The sequence below is a fragment of the Protopterus annectens genome, chromosome 9.part0, assembly GCF_019279795.1.
Source record: "Protopterus annectens isolate FY-2018-M chromosome 9.part0, PAN1.0, whole genome shotgun sequence".
Taxonomy (NCBI): domain Eukaryota; kingdom Metazoa; phylum Chordata; order Ceratodontiformes; family Protopteridae; genus Protopterus; species Protopterus annectens.
The window spans coordinates 1,152,041,515-1,152,061,345 of NC_056743.1; the positions used below are offsets into that span (position 1 = coordinate 1,152,041,515).

The following is a 19,831-nucleotide window of genomic DNA, read 5'->3' on the forward strand; positions in this document are numbered from 1 at the left end:
AAAAGACTTAAGTCCAACAGATAACTAGTTAGTCAGTTACATATATTCATGAAAACCAAAATAAAACAGACCCACCATTCCAAAGATAAATGCACCATTTTTATTAAACACCTGTTTGTAAACCTCAAATTAGTTGAGTGCTGTCATCCCTACTATATCTGGGACTTCATCAGAGTCGAATGTTACAAAACAATCAAACATTTAAATAACATTCCACCCATGCCTTCTTAATCAACTTGGGCTCCTTAAAGTCACAGATACAAAAATTGTTTTACTACCTACATGATATTAATAATGGACAAATATTAAATGTAATGTATATTCTGAGAATAAAAAAAAATAATTTATAATTTTATACCATGAAAGCTCAACATTAACTCACTTGTAATAGAAATGGTGTCAGTTCTAGGCTGCCATATCATTTCCTTGTGTAAGATCTCCCCCATGAATCATACATTGGAATTTTCCAAAATTAAAAAGTTTAAATGTAACCATTGTCACACACTGACTAGTGCCTAGCTACTACACTCTTTTCTATTTATACTATAATTATGTTGGTGTATTTTTGTTCAGGGCATTTTCCCAATGTAAAAAGTGGTACAAGAATAGCATCTTGGTAAATACACAAGCTTGTCAGTTTTAGTTTATCTACCTGGTATCCCCCATTTTTGTCGATTGTCCAAAATGCTATCACTTTCCTCTGTCTAAAGAGCATTACATAAAACACCCACATTTAAAGTATTATAAGCCAAATTTTTCCTGGATTGAATTGGTCTTTCCAAAATATTTTTCATATTTCTCCTATTGGTAGGGTACATCTATGCTGCCCAAAATATTCCAATTTCTTCACACTTTTTAATATCAGCTGTATCTAAAAATGATGCAGAACCATATAGTTGAAATCTATTTCACTTGTCAGCCACTGCTTCTGAACAATTGTATGTGATCATTCCCCATATGGTCCAGGCTCATATGTATTATATGGCTATATCTTCATTTCTCTGTTTATCACTTGGACAATATTTTCATTGACTAGTTTCCCAGGATATCCTTGCTCAAGAAACATAACCTTTAATTTTATGAGGTCATCTAGGCATCATTCGTCTCTAGATGTTAATCTAGTGATCCTTGTGCATTGGCTTTTAATTAACACCCTCTTTTTGATGCATTGGATGATTACTGGTGAAATGTAAAACAGAGTTACTGAATATTTGCTATCTATAGTCATTTCAAAATTATATTGGTCCCCCCTAATAATTTCACATTGAGATAATGTTCAAGAAACAAAATAATATTCAAAGTAAACTAAGAGTAGTGTTTTCCAATTGCTTGACAAACTTGTTGAATTTTGTAGAATTACCCTTCCAAATTAAATTAAAAAAAAATGTCCAGGTAACAAAAATATACCTAGTACTTTTTGTCTACAAATCCATTTAAACACCACTTCTCCCACCAATTCAATATAGTATTGCTAAACACAGAGACACATGTGGCTTTCATCACCACTCCTTTCATATTTTTAAAATATTCACTTTCAAAAAATTGTTTTCTAAAATTAAGTCCATAAGCTCATTGATTATAGTGAATTATCTGAAGATGATATTAAATTAATGTGTTATGACATCACCAAACCATTTTAACCCACATTCATGGGGGTATAACAGAAAACAAATTTTTAATGTCCAAAGTGACCAATGAACAACCTTCACCTATATGCATATCCCTTAACTTGTCAGTTGAAGTCCCATGAGTCCTTTGGTGTACAATGACTCTTAAAGTTGAAAAATCTGTTTTCTGTTTCGCTAAAAGTTCTGTGATTGAGCCCCCAGCAGATATAATAGGCCATAGCAGAGGATCCCTTAAATTAGAATGCAGATTTTGCACTCTAAAAATCTTGGGTATTGTTGGACTTTCTATTTTTAAAACTTGAACCAGTTCTGTGGGAATAATCTCATACAAAACTAGTTAATCTAAATGTAAATGTGTTACTTTATAAGATGTTTTAATTTCATTAATGGACACAATTTGATGCATATTCGTATCAGCCAACATCTTACCACATAATCAACCATGTCCATTAAAACCATGCTTCCACCTTTATCAGATCTCATACATCTAATGTCTTTATTGGATGCAAAGTTACTCAAGTAGATTTCCTATAGATTGTAAAGTGTTTTATTTCTCTGATTTCCTTATTTCTTTTTCACACATGTACTAAAAAGCATTTAATATCAGATGTGTGGGTGGATTGAAAACACTTTCATTAAATATAGCATCATAAAGACCTTTGTCATTGTCACCACCCAATAGTATTTGTAAATTAAGTTTCCTGACAAACCTATTCAAGTCAATTTAGGTGTTGGCAATATTGGCTCTACCCATAGGTATAAAGGTGAAGCTTTTAACAAACTAATGCTGATAAATCAGTAAAATTGAAAATATAACTGGAAAAGAAAGCTACTAAAACAGTACCTTTGTTGTGAAGATTAGTATCAGTAAACTCTGTGTACCATGTCTGTGGATAATCACTCTGCTGTGCCACAATCTGTTCTTGCTTTTCTTCCCTGCTGGTACCATGTCTGTGGATAATCGCTCTGCTGTTTGTGCCACCATCTGTTCTTGCTCTTCTTCCCTGCTGGTACCATGTCTGTGGATAATCGCTCTGCTGTTTGTGCCACCATCTGTTCTTGCTCTTCTTCCCTGCTGGTACCATGTCTGTGGATAATCGCTCTGCTGTTTGTGCCACCATCTGTTCTTGCTCTTCTTCCCTGCTGGTACAAAGGGGTTCCCTCAGAACTAACTCCATATTTGTGTACCAGTCTTTTGGAACATTTCCCCATCAGTTGCTCCAAAGGGGCTACTGAGGCATTGTTGGATGCATTTTCTGGTCCTTATTCCCCTTCTGTGGAGACTCTAGTCATTATCATCCCATTTTGTCAGCATCATCCCATTTTAACTTTTTGTCACTTTTTACAGAAGTCATTTTGGCCTTCACTCTGTAATATACTCAGTATTTTCTCAACATCAGGATAACTTTAATAATCACCAGTAATGGAGGTAACCAAAGATGATATGCCATGCTTTAATGCATTCATTTGCCAGTCATTTTTTTTTTCATGAGTAGCCATGTTCATTCCAGATCTGTCTTATCAAACAATTCAATTAATTCCATGTGGAATGGGGTGTGTTCTACACCATGGGGCAATGTCCATAATCTTAATCCCTGGGGACATGCAGGAGCTGAACACTTTCCCTAAGGAAATAATTGTTCATCTGTAGTGTTTTATATTTAGAAACTGATGTATTTAAATGTTTAATTTGCTGTTTGACAGTAAGATACTCTTGGCTGGATATATTAACTATTTTTCCTCATAACTGTGATCAAAATTGTCCAACCATTTGTTCACAGTGGCCATCTTTGACCACTCTTCATTCATTACCCTTGAATTTCTTTCCAGAAGATTAAAACTTCGAACATTAAAAAGAATTGTAATTATAGTTTAATTTTCAACAGAAAACTTTCTGACATTCCTTCTCCATTATTTCATAGATATTCTAAGGCTACAGAGTCATATTGGTACCCTCCCTCAGACTGCACTTCCATTCTCCAGGAGGGGCATACCAGTCAATCCTGAAATAATTTTGTGACCACTCATCCAGTTGTCTAGGTTGTGTTTTACATCATACTGTTTAACATGCAGAGGAAACTTATTCCAGGGGTTTAAGATGCACTGAATTATAAACCTATTCTACCATGTTTTGTTTATTTGTTGGGTAAGGGTTAAGTCCCTGGTTCTAGTATTTTTGGAGATAATGGACTTTAGGTGATACAGGAGATATGTGATGGCTGGGTCTCTAATAATGCACTAAGACAGAAATCTCCATAAAAAAGTCTATAAGTTACTGACTTAAGAGTTTCCAGTCACTCTTGCTAGCTCAGGGACTTTAAAACTGTGATCACTTAGGTTGTGACCCCTTTTGGGATCTTTCTAAATGTTTAATATAGTTAGTGAGATGCATCCTGAAGGCAGTGATGGACTCATTGGCCTGATCCAATACTGTGCTGAAAATAAGGAAGAGATTCACTCTAATGAGCTTGATATTCCATTGGCAATTAGCTGTGCTAAATAATTTGAGCCATTTTTAGTACACCAAGAATTCATAGAGGAGAGCTCAATCTGGTGGGTTTGGATTTCAAAGCATGACTTAATATCCCTGATAAACTTAATTATCACCTAAAACATTAGTTTAGTCTATAAATAGTCAGGAGTGGGAAAGGAAGAGATAACACTAGTAGGAAGATTAAAACCAGAATCCAAAACAGTTAACAAATCATTGACTGCTCAGTCGAAGTAATATGTTCGGTGCTTTAAGGTAATAACTAAATGGGTTTGAGTCATGCAACACTAGGAGAATAATTAAACAAGTCTTCAGTAAACTCTTGAAATATAAACAACTCTGGTGTCTGTTTTACTCAGCTGTACCAAACCATGCTTTTTTCAATGCACCACTGACATTATTTTAATTTGATTTGACAATTACACGAGTTAAATTCAAAATGATTCTTTACTTGCATTTACATTCTGATTGCCTGATTGATGGATACAAGTAAGCAAGCTATTCCCTACAGATATTAATGAAATTTACAGCAGCATGCAGCTACAGTTATGAAAGCAGAGCAGTGAATTTATAAAAAAATATTTGTAGTATGTTTCGTGAGTGTAATTTTGATAATGCAGTTTGTTGTGGAATACCCTGAGTCTGAGTGTGACTTACCCATCTGGATTGCTAACCCCCCCCAGTACTTTCTACTTTGTGTTACTCTGTCCCCAGGTTCTTTAAAATTCTTAACCTCTGTAACCACCTGTACCTTCCGACATAACCTTGCAGTTTTCTTATAAATATGGAACGTCTTGTTTCCATTTATTGCCCCCCTTGTCATTTGGTTCTATGTCTTTGGCCCTGCCCATCACCTTCTTGATATTTGATTGCTTTCATGTAATTCATTAAACTTTACTCAGTTCACTACCCCTGTGCTAAAAACATCCCCTCATTTTGATGTTACTACTGCCTTTTTACCATGACTAATATTTCATTGCTTTCATGTAATTCATTAAACTTTACTCAGTTCACTACCCTTGTGCTAAAAACATCCCCTCATTTTGATGTTACTACTGCCTTTTTACCATGACTAGCTTCTGGAATTAGTACCTGTTTCTCCTAGAATCAAGTGAATGTATCTTTGAAGTTACTTTGCTTACCTTCATTCTGCCACTATTTATTTTTGTAATCGCCTATCGTGTCTTTCCTTGATTGTCTGTCTTCAGTGGCTGTTTGTTGCACACTTCAGTTTCACTATTCAGAAATTCTCTTGCCAGTGATGGTACCCAGTCTATATTTTTCTTTCCTATGTTTGGAGGAAGAAAGTTAGGCTAACATATGTTGTGAAAAATAGTGTAAACATACTGATGTGCTATAAACTGATTAACAAACATTTGGAATTGTACCTATTGCTTCAACAGATTCTATTTGCTGATAATGTTAATTTGGCATTTTGGTAAGAAAAAAGACAGCTAAATTGTTGTAGAGGCTTATTTTCCAGTCTGCCGTTGTTGTAATTCACCCAATATATTTTTTTCTGTTTGTAGGCCAAGAAAACACTAGTAATGAATGTGGTGAGCTCCGTGGTAGCTTTTGTGGCAGTAATTCTTCTTATTGTTGATGCAGCAATCTACATTCGTTGCTACTATCCTTATTGCAACAACTACGACTACTCCTACTGGTATAATCGATATGTAAGTAAAAACAGTACAGATTAAATTTTTGAGAATGATGGGATAAATAGAAATGCTATGAGATGAAATAGCTAGATCTGTTCAGTGATGCACAAATTCCCCCTTTACAGAAACATATGCTTGAACACAGCATATATACTCTTATTTAGTTTACTAGTTTGTGGTTCCTCAAATAATAAGGACCTTTCAAACCAAAGCATCAACCTTCTCAATTCACTTCAAGTTACCTGTAGCCTGCAGGTAAATCTTTTATGGATTCCAAGAAGCTCCACTTGTATTGTGCAAAAGATTTATCTGGGACACATTTTCTTGGGGATCCTTTAAACACATATACTCAGTGGCGGCTGGTGACTTCAAATCACAGGGGGGCTGCAGGGAGCTTGAATGGGGTCAAAGGAAGGGAAGGGGTGTGGTCAGGGAGGAGGGAGGGCAAAACCACAAAAAACAAAAAAAAAAACTAACTTTTAATTAATTGCTGCCTGGGGTGGCAAAAATCAATCAAGACAAAATAAGTGTAGAGAAATAAAATAAGAAGAATAAAATATTTCAATGCATGGGCTGCATGACAGCTTACTTAATATCTAGAAGGAATGGAAATAAAATTACTTTTTAAAACAAATATATTATACTTTTAAATACATTATAAATAAAAAAAACAAAAAGAAGAAGCGGAAAACTCAAACTACTTCTCTTCTTCTTGCAATTGCTTCTGCATTATAATATAAATTATAATAGCTTATTGCTGAAATGCTGAAAGTAGAATGCCCCTATGTGCCCCCATCTGTAAAAAAATTGTAAAAATAAAAAACCTGCTGCCCTGACACTGTTTCATGAAAAACATAATGAAAAAAAAAAAAAAAGCAAAAAAAAAACAAGAACAAGCTCAAGATACATTGCATAGGATTAGGTTTACTTATGACAGCCACATGATTGGCATTCTGTTTTAGGTATTTATATAAGGTAAAAAAAGAGATGACTGGAAGTCTCCAACAAGTGTAATGAGCTTTAAAAATATTAATATCTTTTATTTATATAAAACAAGGCTTATACATTAGTCAATATCAAGTATTCTCTGCATGGCAATTTTTAATTCAAGCTTAGTATGCTTTATTAAAGTATTTATTATAAAAGCTTACTTCTCTTTGCATATGGTCTAAGCTTACCTTATGGTCATTAGAAGCATTGCTACTTAAACATTTAAAATCAAACAGCACTTTTGAGAAATAAGCATACATAAACAGTACAAAAAAAAAATCAAAAAGAGACCAAACATTCCTCAAAAATCAAGAGAAAAGCAAGCCACTGTAGTGCTTATGCAGTGTGTCCTCCCCATCCAAGGTAGATACAACTACTCCTTGCCTCAGTGGCTACATTGAGATGTCCTACACAAGGATGGTGACTGAAGCAACAAGCATGTCACAATTTGAAATCTTGACTGTTGACTGTGATCTAAACTGACACATAAACTATTCCTCAAAAATAAAGAGCAAGAAATCTGAGAAAGCACAACAAGGACACACAAAGGCACAACAAGAAGAAGGACAATAAATATTGCTTAAATAAATATTGATTTTATAATATAATGTCTGTCATTATTATGAATTTTCTGAAGAAGGGTATAAAATCTGAAACTCAAATGTCTGTTTTTTTCTAAATTCAGTCTTTAGTGATTTGTCACTAAAAAAAAAAAAATTCAAAATGAAAAAAAAAAAATAAAAATGAAATGCAAAAAAATAATAAGAACACAATACAGCTTCTACCTGTCAAAATAAGCTTACCTGACAAAAAGAATATACATTGATTATCTGACAATAAAGATCTAGCAATTTTTAACTTAAAGTAATCTATTTGATTATTTTTTTGCTATTTATTTGAATTGTAAACCCTTTTCTTTTCAACCAAAATTGCATTTTTTTGGGCAAAATTTGGGACATCTTTTGGGATTGATTATAAATTGGCTATTTTTGAGAGTTGTAATGGCAGGTTTCTGAACAAGCAATTTATTTGCAATTCTAAATCAAAATTACATATAAAGTTGACCTGAATATAAAAATATATATTGCATATAAAAACAGAACGTAATTATAACAGCTGATAAAGACAGAATTTTATGAAGCTCTTAGAGAAGCTATTATTAAGGATATGTTATGAAGTAAGATTTTATGTATTTATTGAAACAATTTAACTACAAATTTTTTGAACAAATTTCAAAAAATAAATTTTTAAATCTAAAAAAACTGCAAAAATCTGAATATAGAAAAATCTATTTCATCTTTGGGAGGTGGAGAAATAATTTGACTGCTGGTTGAGAGGTGTTGCCTGGCCCCCATTGAAAAGAATTATTTGTTCCCATGACAAAATAACATTCCAACTGGAGCTTTTACTTTACTATTTCACTCATTTACCATAGTTTTATTTTAATGTTTTTACTGAAACACTTCAAACATTAAGTAATTATTTAAAATTTATTAAATTTTACAGCACAAACATTTAAAATAAGACAATGCAAAAACAACATTCATCACAATCTAAACTTAACATTAAAACAAAACTTAATACATTTTGCCAGTCATAGATAAAGATTAATTTTATTGATTCAAATTTTATTGCCCTAGATTTGGCAATGTACATTTAATTTTGGGCTTTTTTAGATTATCCTTATATGAAACATACATTATACAATACAGCATTGCTACACCTTTAGAGGGTGTTTTTTATTGTCCACCTACAAAGCCTTACAGTTAAAAGTAAAATATATGCAAATATAATTTATTTTTTAGTCCAGTTTTGAAACAAAAAAAAAAAATAACCAGTCAGACTTCCCAAGTCAGTACATAACATTTAATATAAAACACACACTACATAGTTGAGTCAACATTACTTACACAATCCACCATTTCCACAAAATATGCACAATTTATTAGCACAATTACACACCATTATTAGTAAATATGCACAATTCTACATGCACCAATTGCACATGCATCAGTCCATATCCAGTACAATCACCCTTATAGCTGTCAGTAAAATTGCACAAACCTATAGTCGTGAATTCCTTTCTTGCCATAGCTGTCAATAAAATTTCAAAAAATAGACGACAACCATAAAATATCCAAAATTAGAAAAAAATAGGGATAAATTTTAAAAATTCACATGAATACAAATTTAAAAAAATAAACAAAAAAAAAACTAAAATGCTTACTAAAAAAAACAAAGAAAATGAAATTTGAATGGACAGAACAGGTCAATTCTACTCAGGACACAAAAGAAATCACTGCAGACAAATCAGGGATTCAGACACATCGTGACAGTAAATCCAACCAAGCATCAGAGCAAGAGCAAATACACACAGTAACAGAGAAATCACAACAAATTTAAAACAGAAGCAAATTAGAATCAAACCAGAAAACCTTCATTGCTGATCAACAACAATACTACCACAGCTGTTACAAACCAGAAGACTTAAAATCAACCAGAGAACAAGTCAAAAACAAGAACAGAACAAAACCAGAGGAAATCCAGAAAACCAAACCTTTTTCGAGGAAATTCACATGCTCAGACTGCAATCTCACTGCAATCACACCCAAAACAGAATCAACCTGACAACAATGCTACCACAAACACAGAAATAACCCAACCAGGAACAAAAAGAAAAGGCCACAAACTTAGGAAAACCAGATACCATTTGCAAACCATCAAAAATAAGGAATCAAAACCAGAAAAAAATTCAAGTGAAATGCAACAAAATGTTAATGGCATCAAGGCAAAGCAAATTCAAAAATTTTCAGAGAGACACAGGACAAAACATAAAGACAGCAGAGATCAAATCAACCAGAAATCCACCAAATCACAACAAACACAGGCAGGCACTGCAGACAGACAAACACAAACACCCAGGAATCGAATAGAAAACCTAAAACTGTGAGCACTGAAGATGAAACACAAAACCACAATCGTAACAAAAATGCAATTTACACAACCACAAACTGAACCTGACAAAGGATTAAACAACTGTCAAATGGCAGGTACAAAATCAAACAAAACACAAGAGGCAAAAGGACAGAACAAAACAGCAAATTTGCAAACAAAAAGAAACAGAAGCCACCCCACACAAGAATCAAAACAAGAAAACCAGAAGCTCAACCAAACAATTTTTAACACAGAGGCATCAAAGAAAACAGAAGTTAAACATTCAAAAATTGCAACACAAAAGAGCAAAGCCAATCAAATTTAGAAACACAGAACAAAATCAAATCTGCAAGGACAAAAACATTCAAAAACCTGAAGTCTGATACTCAATGCAGGGCACAAGCAGACTACACACAGAACACAATCTGCAAGGAATTACCACACAGAAGCCCAGAAAAAACCACATCAAAGCAGAAGGACAAACTTAGGCAGGCAGAAAAACAACTACCACAGGATCACAGCAACAGGCAAACAAACCAGAACACCAGAAGCCGAAACCAAAAACACTAAAAAGCCACCACAAAAATTTAAAGGAACAGAACACCCAGAAATTACAAGTGGATTAAACAAAAACATGTACACACAAACTCAAGTGCAAAGAAAAAAACAGCAACAGTAAAAGACGCAGGAATTAAACAAAAAACAGCAGCAACCCAAGGGGAAGAAAACCAAAACAAAAATTGGCAAATAAAAGGGGGAACAGCAGACTCCACAATCCACAAAAACAACAAAAAGATTTGAAGAGAAACACACAAAAACAGAAATGGCAATGATACTAATTCTAACATTTAACAATCAAAGGAGGAAAGTCCCAATAAACCTAAATTTCCAATGGCACAAATAAAACCCAAAAACCAGGAAGTGAATATTCAGGACAATCTGAAGCAAACAGGCAAAACACAAACACAAACACCATCAACAGACATGTCTGCAGACATTTACAGACCCCACAAAGAATCAAACCCAAAAAAATTTCAAAGGAAGGCACAAATGACACAACTACAGAGAATAAAGCATCATGGGACAAGAACAGGAACCAACAGACCCAAGACAGGGGAGATCACAGAAGACATCAAAAATCTGATCTTTTACAAATAAAAAACATTTTAAGGGACACACCACATCAAACACCTAGAGGGCCCCCATACACAAGGTGTAACATTGAGGAGGCATAAACCCTCACACCATAAGCAGGACCACACACCTTTTTACAGGGTCTGCTACACACACACAGGTACACACCTACCCTGCCACAATTTGCACTTGTACTTCATATACTACTTTAATCTTTCCACTCAACTCATGCTACTAAATCTAATTTTCTAATTTTAAATGTAATGTCTTACAAGCTTAGATTTCATTTGCTTCTTAATTAGTTAAAAAATCAAATGCTAAATGTAATGTGCTCTTGATCTAAACCTAACAACTTCACTAATACATGTCTTGCTACCCATCCTGCTGTTTAGCCAAGTGTTTATGCCTCCATAGCATTTGAATGTCTAAGCATTGTGAATTAAGAGATCTGATTGCATTCTTTGTTCACATTTTTTGATATGTCTGCCAATCATATGTAAGTCTGCACATTGTGTATATTGATATCTGCCTGTATTCTTTGTCTATATATTTCTAAACATGTCTGCCTGAGTTTATCACTCAGTGATGTATGTACTGTCTCTCTTTTGGTATGTGGAGCTTTTCGCCCCGGGCCTCTGCTGAAAATGGACATATATCCAGTCGGACTCTTCCGGTCAACAAATGTAAAATAAATTAAATAATTGTCTTCATCTTGTAATGTGGGCTTACTTATTCTAAATTGTGTAATTTGTACTTCAGTTACTTCAGTGAATCTATATTTATTAAGGTTAATAAATTGGTGTTTCTGTTTACTGTATATGCTGTGCAATTGTCCAATAATTTCCTGAGTTCATAATCTAGACCTTACTTCTGATGATGTATTTGAGGGAGTGAAGTAGTTTGGTAGTGGATTGGCATGTTTTCTGTAGTCTGTAGCAGATCCCCTCTAACAATCAATTATTCCCATTTTTCTTTTCACCAGATATTCTGTTAAATATCCATCGCAAAATTGTTTCTTGATAAGAAATGAGCATGTGAATTTGACAAATCAGCAGAGTTACTCTTTGCATACTACATTTCTTAATATAATTCTGTATGCTTTCCTTTTTGTCAATACCTGCCAGAGCATTCGCATTCCAAGATAATATGGATAGTATAGCCATTGTGATAAAAAGCTATTGTTACCCCTATTGTATATAACAATGTTTTTCCATTATAAAAAGTTATTGTTGCTCTCTATTATATATGACATTTTTTGAAAATATATTTCCCACTTTTCTTATATGTACACACTGAATTTCTGCAGGCTGATCTTTTATACAATTCTTATCTTCATTTGAACCTATGATACACTTTTCAAAAATTTTTGCTTTGAAAACCCTCAAACAGCAATAACAAAAAATTAAATATTTTCTGTACACCCCAGTTCCTAGTATAGGAAAACATGCACACAACTATGTATGCAAATGAAGTTTAATCCTCCAGGTAGGAACAATTGCCCCAATTTGACAACTGCACCTCCAGGCATTCCTAATCTAAACGTAAGGTTACCTATGCTAAAGCACATGTCACAGCCTGTATTTCCACTTACACTGATTGTTCTCTCTCCTTTCCTTGTCACTATTCCTCTCCCAGATGTGAAACTGTTAGCAATTAGAAAAAGTGCACTTGCTATCTGTAAATGAAACTAAATTGTGTACTGTTCTATTAAACACATTAAAGTATTAAGGGTGCTGGAAAACTATTATCTCTTATTCACTTACCATAATGTCAAACTATTTCTCACTGAACTGCTTGCCATTGTATCTTTTAATTTTTTACATTTCCCACAACAAATAATGCTCAAAACTCTTCATATTGTTTGAATCAGAAATTTCGAAGCTCGCTACACACACTTATCAACAGTTTAATTTCAGCTGTCCCACTGTATTAAAAAAATGATAAGGTCCAGTAATTCTGAATATTTTAGTTAAGTGCACTTGCTGGCTACTAAGTACACTGCCTGGATGCCAGCAAAGATGAAACTTGGAGAACCTGAAAGAAAGTCAAATAGAAAAGGTGAAGAGAAAATGAGTGGGAAGAATCCTACAGCTAATCAGCAAAAAGATTAATTACTTGAACCAGCAGATGGCATAGTCAGCAATGAGAAAAATGTCTACCAGCTTTACAAATGCATCTTTCTAAGTTTCACTCAAAATTCCCTTACCAACTGCCTTCAGCTGCAGACTTCTCATCTCCCACTGAGATTTACTAATGGGGAAAAGAAAAGAAAAACAAGCTAATATCTCTTGCTGAAGCAGTTGCAAGAAACTTGGCATTTTCATGGATTTCAGCCTAAACCAAGGACGTTAATCTAGACATCATTTTTGTAAAAACAAGATTTCTCAAGTCCATTGATTGTACACTAGGCTAATGGCCATCAGGGTTTTTATAAGCCTAGCCGTATAACCCAGTCCAGTTTTGTACCATAGTACCTTGGATATCTATACGGTGGGGGGTATGTTAGTAAGGAGGTAGCCAAGGGTTATGCAGGGGATATGTTAGTTGGAGATTAATTTACTTCCTATCAACCTCTGTCCATCAGAGATATTGTGACTAAACCACAGGTGAATTTATAGGTTCATAGGAAAAATTTATTTATTTGAATTTCTTGACAGGGAGAGTTCACTGGGTCAGAGCTTCCCATTTTCAGTGGAGGCCCGGGGAGAAAAGCTCCACAAGTAGTTACATTCATGGCAATAGATGTTACATAATTTTGAGAGAATATAGTCTTAAAAAATATATAAAATTATATATATATATATATATATATATATATATATATATATATATATATATATATATATATATATATAAAATGAGGCTTTCATGTATAACATTCTTTACAGAAGGATATAAAGATACATAATAGTTTAGAAAGTATCATATGAAAATCAATTTATGAACATTTGAACAGCTTTGGTTGTACTGGCTTGAAATTTAACCCAGGCCTTTTAATTCTACATATAGTCTAATCAGGGTACTTTTGTACCTCACCCCACCCCAGTAACTAAAGATCACAGCATATTCACTTAAATTTGCTTTTATCCAGCCTTTCTTCTCTTTTTCTACTGAAAGACATAAATATCTTACAAATAAATAGTACTAGTCTGCCTTACTATTTCTAACATATACAATAGTCATTGAAAAGACCCCCAAAATAAAAAAAAAATGCATATCTGCATATTATAAAAAAAACTGCTTCACAGTATAAACTGTAATTTATTTTATGAAATCATGATTTTTTTATACAAATACTAAGAGCAACTGTAAGTAAAACAATTTCTGACTTTTCTCCCTTTAGTTACCTAAGCAGTAATTCCATAAAATGGGGTATATGCTTTACCCACAAGTTTAACAAAGTCAACAGAAGTCCAGTCTTTCTCAGCAATTCTTTATTGGAAAGTCATATTACACAAATAAGACTGATGCTTTAGTCCCCCAATTATTCACTAATTTCAGTGTTGATCATCTTTCTTTTGAACAGTTTCATCTGCCAATACTAGGCTCTCGTGTCCGGGTTACTTCTGATTCTTCTAGTCAACTCCTGTGCTTTTTTCTCTTTCAAGAATTTTCCTTTGGAACATTGGAAAATTCACCTGCAAAGTCTTTTTGCTGGATTTTTTTTTTTAATTCCTTAGCCTGTTCTGCATCAAAAATATATATTTGATCCAACAGGAAAACCTATTCAGAAGAGCTGGATATAGTGGCTTGAATTTCAAACCTGCATCTCAACATTCCTTGATTGCTGGGATAAATTTTGCTCCTCTTCTGTCTGGTGTTCAGTGAATAATCATTTTCCACAAACACACTGCAGTCTCCAGTTTTACTGCTTTTCCCTTTAGCCACAGTTTTTTCTGGATCACCTTTGTGCTGGTATGATTGGATCTTTACTAATGTAGCTAATGTAGGTCTTGGCTGCTTTCTCATGGTCAGGTTTGGAGTATATACTTTATGTTCCCTTTCTGTTAAATCCTGCTGTGGAATGCCAGTCCTCTGCTTATTTGGGCTTTAATAAAATTAATGCAGTCTGTCTATTTTTTTTTTTTTTTTTTTTTGCTCTGTCCTCTAATGCTACAAGTTTTTGAAAAGAGCACTGATTTTTAGTGTTTGAGTTCATCAAAGTAGCTAGGTCTTCTATTTTTGTTCAGCCTTTTGTTCTTGAGTTTCATTTATTTTAATCACCTCTGAGAACATTTATTTTTTTCGTGTAAACTACTGGAAGACATTTCTAGTACAAAAACTACAGCTTGAGCTGCTTTTTGCTGAACAGATGCGGGATTCTTCCCAGTCCTAGTTTCTCCATTTTGGTTGATTTCTTTCTGGGTCTCTAAATTTCTTATTTGCTGGTATCTAATCAGAGTACTTACTAGCCAGAAACTAAATTTTACCCCAGCTGACTATCACTGACCATTATTTCTCAATATGTTTTCACAGTGGGAGAGTTGAAATTAAGCTATTGATCAGTGCGCCGCCATCTTAGTAGTCCCAATCCTGTCAACTGTTGGGGCCAAACTACAACACTGCACACTGTATTCATGGACAGTGCAGATGTAAGCAAGCATTATGAACTTGCAGAATATGACAGTGGTCACTACTCTCCTTTTATACCCTAAAACCTTCTTGGTGTTTTATTTTGTTAGTGTGAACTACTTCTGAAAATCTGCAGTATGTGGACAACAGTGTTGCATACCATGATGGACTTTCAGTATATGTGTGGACTGCACAGTATGCACTTTAGATACTGTATGGATTGCTTCAGTCTATTTGAGGTATAAAGTCCAGTGCTTTTACAAAGACATAAAATATAATTCCAGACTTATATGTAGGAAAAATATCTTAATTATACTGCATCAGTCTATTTTAATACTTTAAATTTATTTCAAGGTTATGCAAGTCCATCAATCATTCTCTTACTTGTACCTTTCTACCTTGGATGATATTCCAACATGTTTTAACATCTGCAGGTTTTCCCTCATCTAGGCTAGATGGCATTTTGTCTAACTTGTTCCCAGTCCTATATGATTTACTGTAACTAGTTCAATGGCAAAAACTTGTTTGGTATCTGATAGCACCTTTAACAGTAACAATACATTGTCATTTTGATGGTACATAGAATTCTAATGGAAAAATAGTCCAGTTCCATTTTCTTAATTATTCTATAGTGAACTTTGCTGGCGTAGCTCTTTTCAGCACATGTTAGGTTATAATTTGCCATTTACTATTTTACATCCCTGGAATATTGCCATTTTAAAATCCAAGAAAATACTGCCCCTATAACTGACTCTTTTTTTTTTTTTTTTCCAACTTTTATCCCACCACTTTGGGGTAAATCTGATTTTTTTTTTTTGTTATATTATGTAGTTTCAAATGCATTAAATAAGGTTCTACATGACTGTTAACCTTTTACTACATTACTATTACTATCCCTGTGCATCATGCTACCATATTAGCTTTATATTTGTCTTTCTGTACCATTTGTTTTGCCACACATACTTTTTAGCACATTTCTATCCCCAGATATGTTTTTCCTGTCCTCTTCTATGAGTCTTTCTGAATTTTGTTCTCTTTAAAAGAGGAATAAATGTCATTATGTGATTATTTTACCATTTTCTGATCCGTACATTCCAAAAAAATGTTCTAACAATATATGTCTAGGTTGTATACTTTAAGATATAAAAAATTGCTTGTGAAAATTTAGAAAAAAATATAATTTGGGGTTTGTGTGCATTATGGAAAATACTATAAATGCACTATTATCACTAAAATAATTCTTACTGAAAACATGGCTATTTCTACAGTTTTAATAGCTTTTATTGTTCACAAAATATGTATGCTTGTCTGTCTTAATCTTTAAGTTTATTTTTCAAAAAATGCTCTGTAATGCAAAGGTTGCTAGAGGTGTGACATTCCACACCAAATAGCTGCACTCAAACTTTCACTTTCAGTGTCAGTCTACAGAGCTGAGTTTTGTTCCATATCTTGAACAACACTATCAAAGGCATTGACCTTTCCAACATTGCTGCCATCTGAGATTAGTTTCCACTTCCAATCATGTGCAATATAATTGGCGATTTATGCCACTGTATTATTCATATTGACTCTTAAAAATGTTATTTTAAATAACTATTGAGCAGCTGATTTGCTATGCAAAAGTCACTTTGAACAGATTGCTTTCAAGATGAAAGTTACTCTTTATTAGTCAATCCAACACTGGAAAATAAATAAAAATGCTCCAGGTAAACCACTGACTTTATTGTGAAACAAATAAACAGATTAAGCACTTTTGTCCTTTAAAAAAATTAGGACATCCTCAGAATCGAGCATTTCCGCCTTCCAAACCCTTTTTATATCATGCAAGGAAACTAATTCAGTTAATTACCCAAGTGAACCACATTTGAAACACTTTAAGATGTTAATATTTCCCTACTGCAGCAATGAAAATAAAAACTAACAATATGTATAAATAGAATTAAGAAGACCCTAAAACACAAAATGGTTTTGCTATTAAAACCATCTTATAAAACACACTAATACATAGTGGCTCTCTTATTTAGTATGGATTGCAAAGAAATATGTTCATTAATCCCCCCAGGGGGTAAGACACTTGTAACTTGAAGTGCCATCAAACTTCCCTCTCTTCTAAAGCTTCAGCACTCTCATCCCCCCCCCTAGGTTTTGCCTAAATATGATCCAAAATAGCAATTTTAAATTTCTGAAACCTAGCAGATAATTTTAGAATGTTTAAATAATGCATTGTTTTTGCTCTTTTTTCCTATGTGATAAACATATTCATAAAGTCTCTTTCTTAAAGCTGGTTTGGTTTTGTCCACATAAAAAGCTAGACAGGTGTAACATTTTGCTAAAGTAGATCACTTTACAGGTCTGGCAATTGCCGTTTAAAAAAATATATATTTTTGACCATGTTCTATTCTCTAAAGTAATAAACGTGGTTTCTAGAATGTATGAACACTGACAATGCCCACACGTTTTAGTCCCTAAACTTCATTTCTTGTTCTCCACATTCCACTCATTTCTCTCAAAACTCACCTTGAGATTTGATCCCGTCTTTAAAGCAAGGTTCTGGCCCTGAATGAATAACTCTGGATTTATTTTTAAAATATTCAGTTTCTTCCTCACAATTGACTTGATGTACTCTGATAGAGTCCCATATTCGACAATAAATCCTCTCTCATAATTTCTGTTAGTGTCGACGTTCCTAGTCAGACCTATACCTAAAAGTAGTTATCTGATACACCATTGATTTATACAATTGAAAGTCTTGAATTAGTTTAATGGGTTAACCTCTTGCTAAAAACATTTTTCATACCTTTTCTAACTCTCCCAATAGTTTTATTTGTGGGACATCATCCTGGCCAATCTAATCAGTTGTGCTTTAAGTAACTCTTATTTACACTTTTCAAGTGGTCCTCCGTTTAAACAAACAAAAAAAGCATTGTAAAAGTCTCCTTTCTTTATAAGTCAATATTACTTCAGAGATGGTCACTGTGGCAGCAAATCATAGCTTTTGGGTTTAATCCTCACTGAATCGTGATTGGTTAAACCATTTCGTCATAGCTGTTCTCTTCTGCTATGAAGAGCAATGTTGTTGTCTTCCCAGCACTAGAATGGATGTACAGTGAGGAACCAAACATGTATCTTAAAAACAACTAGCAAAAAAACAAATCCCAAGGAGAAAAAAAAAATCTTGTTTGGGTTAGTTTCAGAGTTTCATCAACAAGTTAAGCACTTTCATTTTTTAATTGAAAGTTATGTTCAATGTTTTGTGCTTTAAAAATATGTTCTATCGCATAACAAATGACATCACTGTGCATGCATAATCATTTGAAAAGCACCCTTAAAGTTATACAATTATTTAAAATCTATGTATTAAATACTTAAAATACTTGATTTAATAAATATATAAACACACTTATAATTATTTTTTTTTTTTTTTCTATTTATAAGATCAAGTTAGGGAAAAATCCTCTAGTGCAACTATTAGAGTTAATTTTTTTCTGTAACACACCCCATGGGCTTAAGGACTCTTGGCATTTTTTAAGATGATGGCTGGCTGTATAGCATTTTTAACAGATTAATTTTTGTGACTACTGACATGGTGGATTTTTTTTCAGTTATTTCATAAAAACTCTGAATGGAATAAATGGATCATATTTATATTAACACAAGTATAAGTGTTTTAAAATATGGATTTAAAATAGTTCTGTAACTTTAAGGGTAGTGTCCAAGTGCCTGATTAATTATGCATACATGGTGATGTCAAAATATGGTTTTCTCGGGGGCGTGGCCAAGGATGAACACAGGATAGCAGCAGATTTCTTCAGCTCCACCAATTTCATTCCATTGACAGGAATTAATTACTTAAAAAAATAATTTTTGAAGTAATTTTCTTTCTAAATATGTTTGTTTTATATAGTTCTTGAACTATATCTAAAAAAGAAAGGAAATCTTAATAATATTCCTGTCAGAAATTACTTTGGAAATTTTCCTGTCAGTTTATCAGTCTGAAATGAGTTCCAGTAAGACAAATTCTCAAGACTCCAGCATCAAGAAAGAACTTCAGTCTCTGATAATTATAGTCCAGCAACTTACTGCTAAGATGGATAAAATGGATACTAAAATAGACACTTTCATAGAAAAACTACAAAACAAATAGACTTGTTACATATGGACCTGCAACAACAGAAGATCCAGATGACAGGCATAGAAGAAGCTGTGAATGACATGGAAAATAGAATACAAGAAGAGGAAATCAACATTGAGTTTCTGCTGAAACAAAATACACATTTACAAACAAAGCTGGATGACCTGGAAAATAGATCTAGGCAATAACATTAGGATTTTTGGACTGCCAGAAAATATTGAAGGTAACAATATTACTTCTTTTTAACAACATGGCTCCCTAAAACTTTAGATTTACCAGAAGCATTCTC

At 33.5% G+C, this 19,831-nt stretch overlaps 1 protein-coding gene across 1 annotated transcript in view; it reads left to right on the forward strand.

Moving 5' to 3' along the window:
- The window catches only part of LOC122811883 (membrane-spanning 4-domains subfamily A member 4A-like), a 156,406-nt gene that overhangs the window by 88,862 nt on the left and 47,713 nt on the right, over nt 1-19,831 (forward strand). Inside the window, exon 5 of the mRNA XM_044084024.1 lies at nt 5,649-5,795. Coding sequence (XP_043939959.1) covers nt 5,649-5,795 — 147 coding nt within the window. The remainder of the gene's footprint in view (nt 1-5,648; nt 5,796-19,831) is intronic.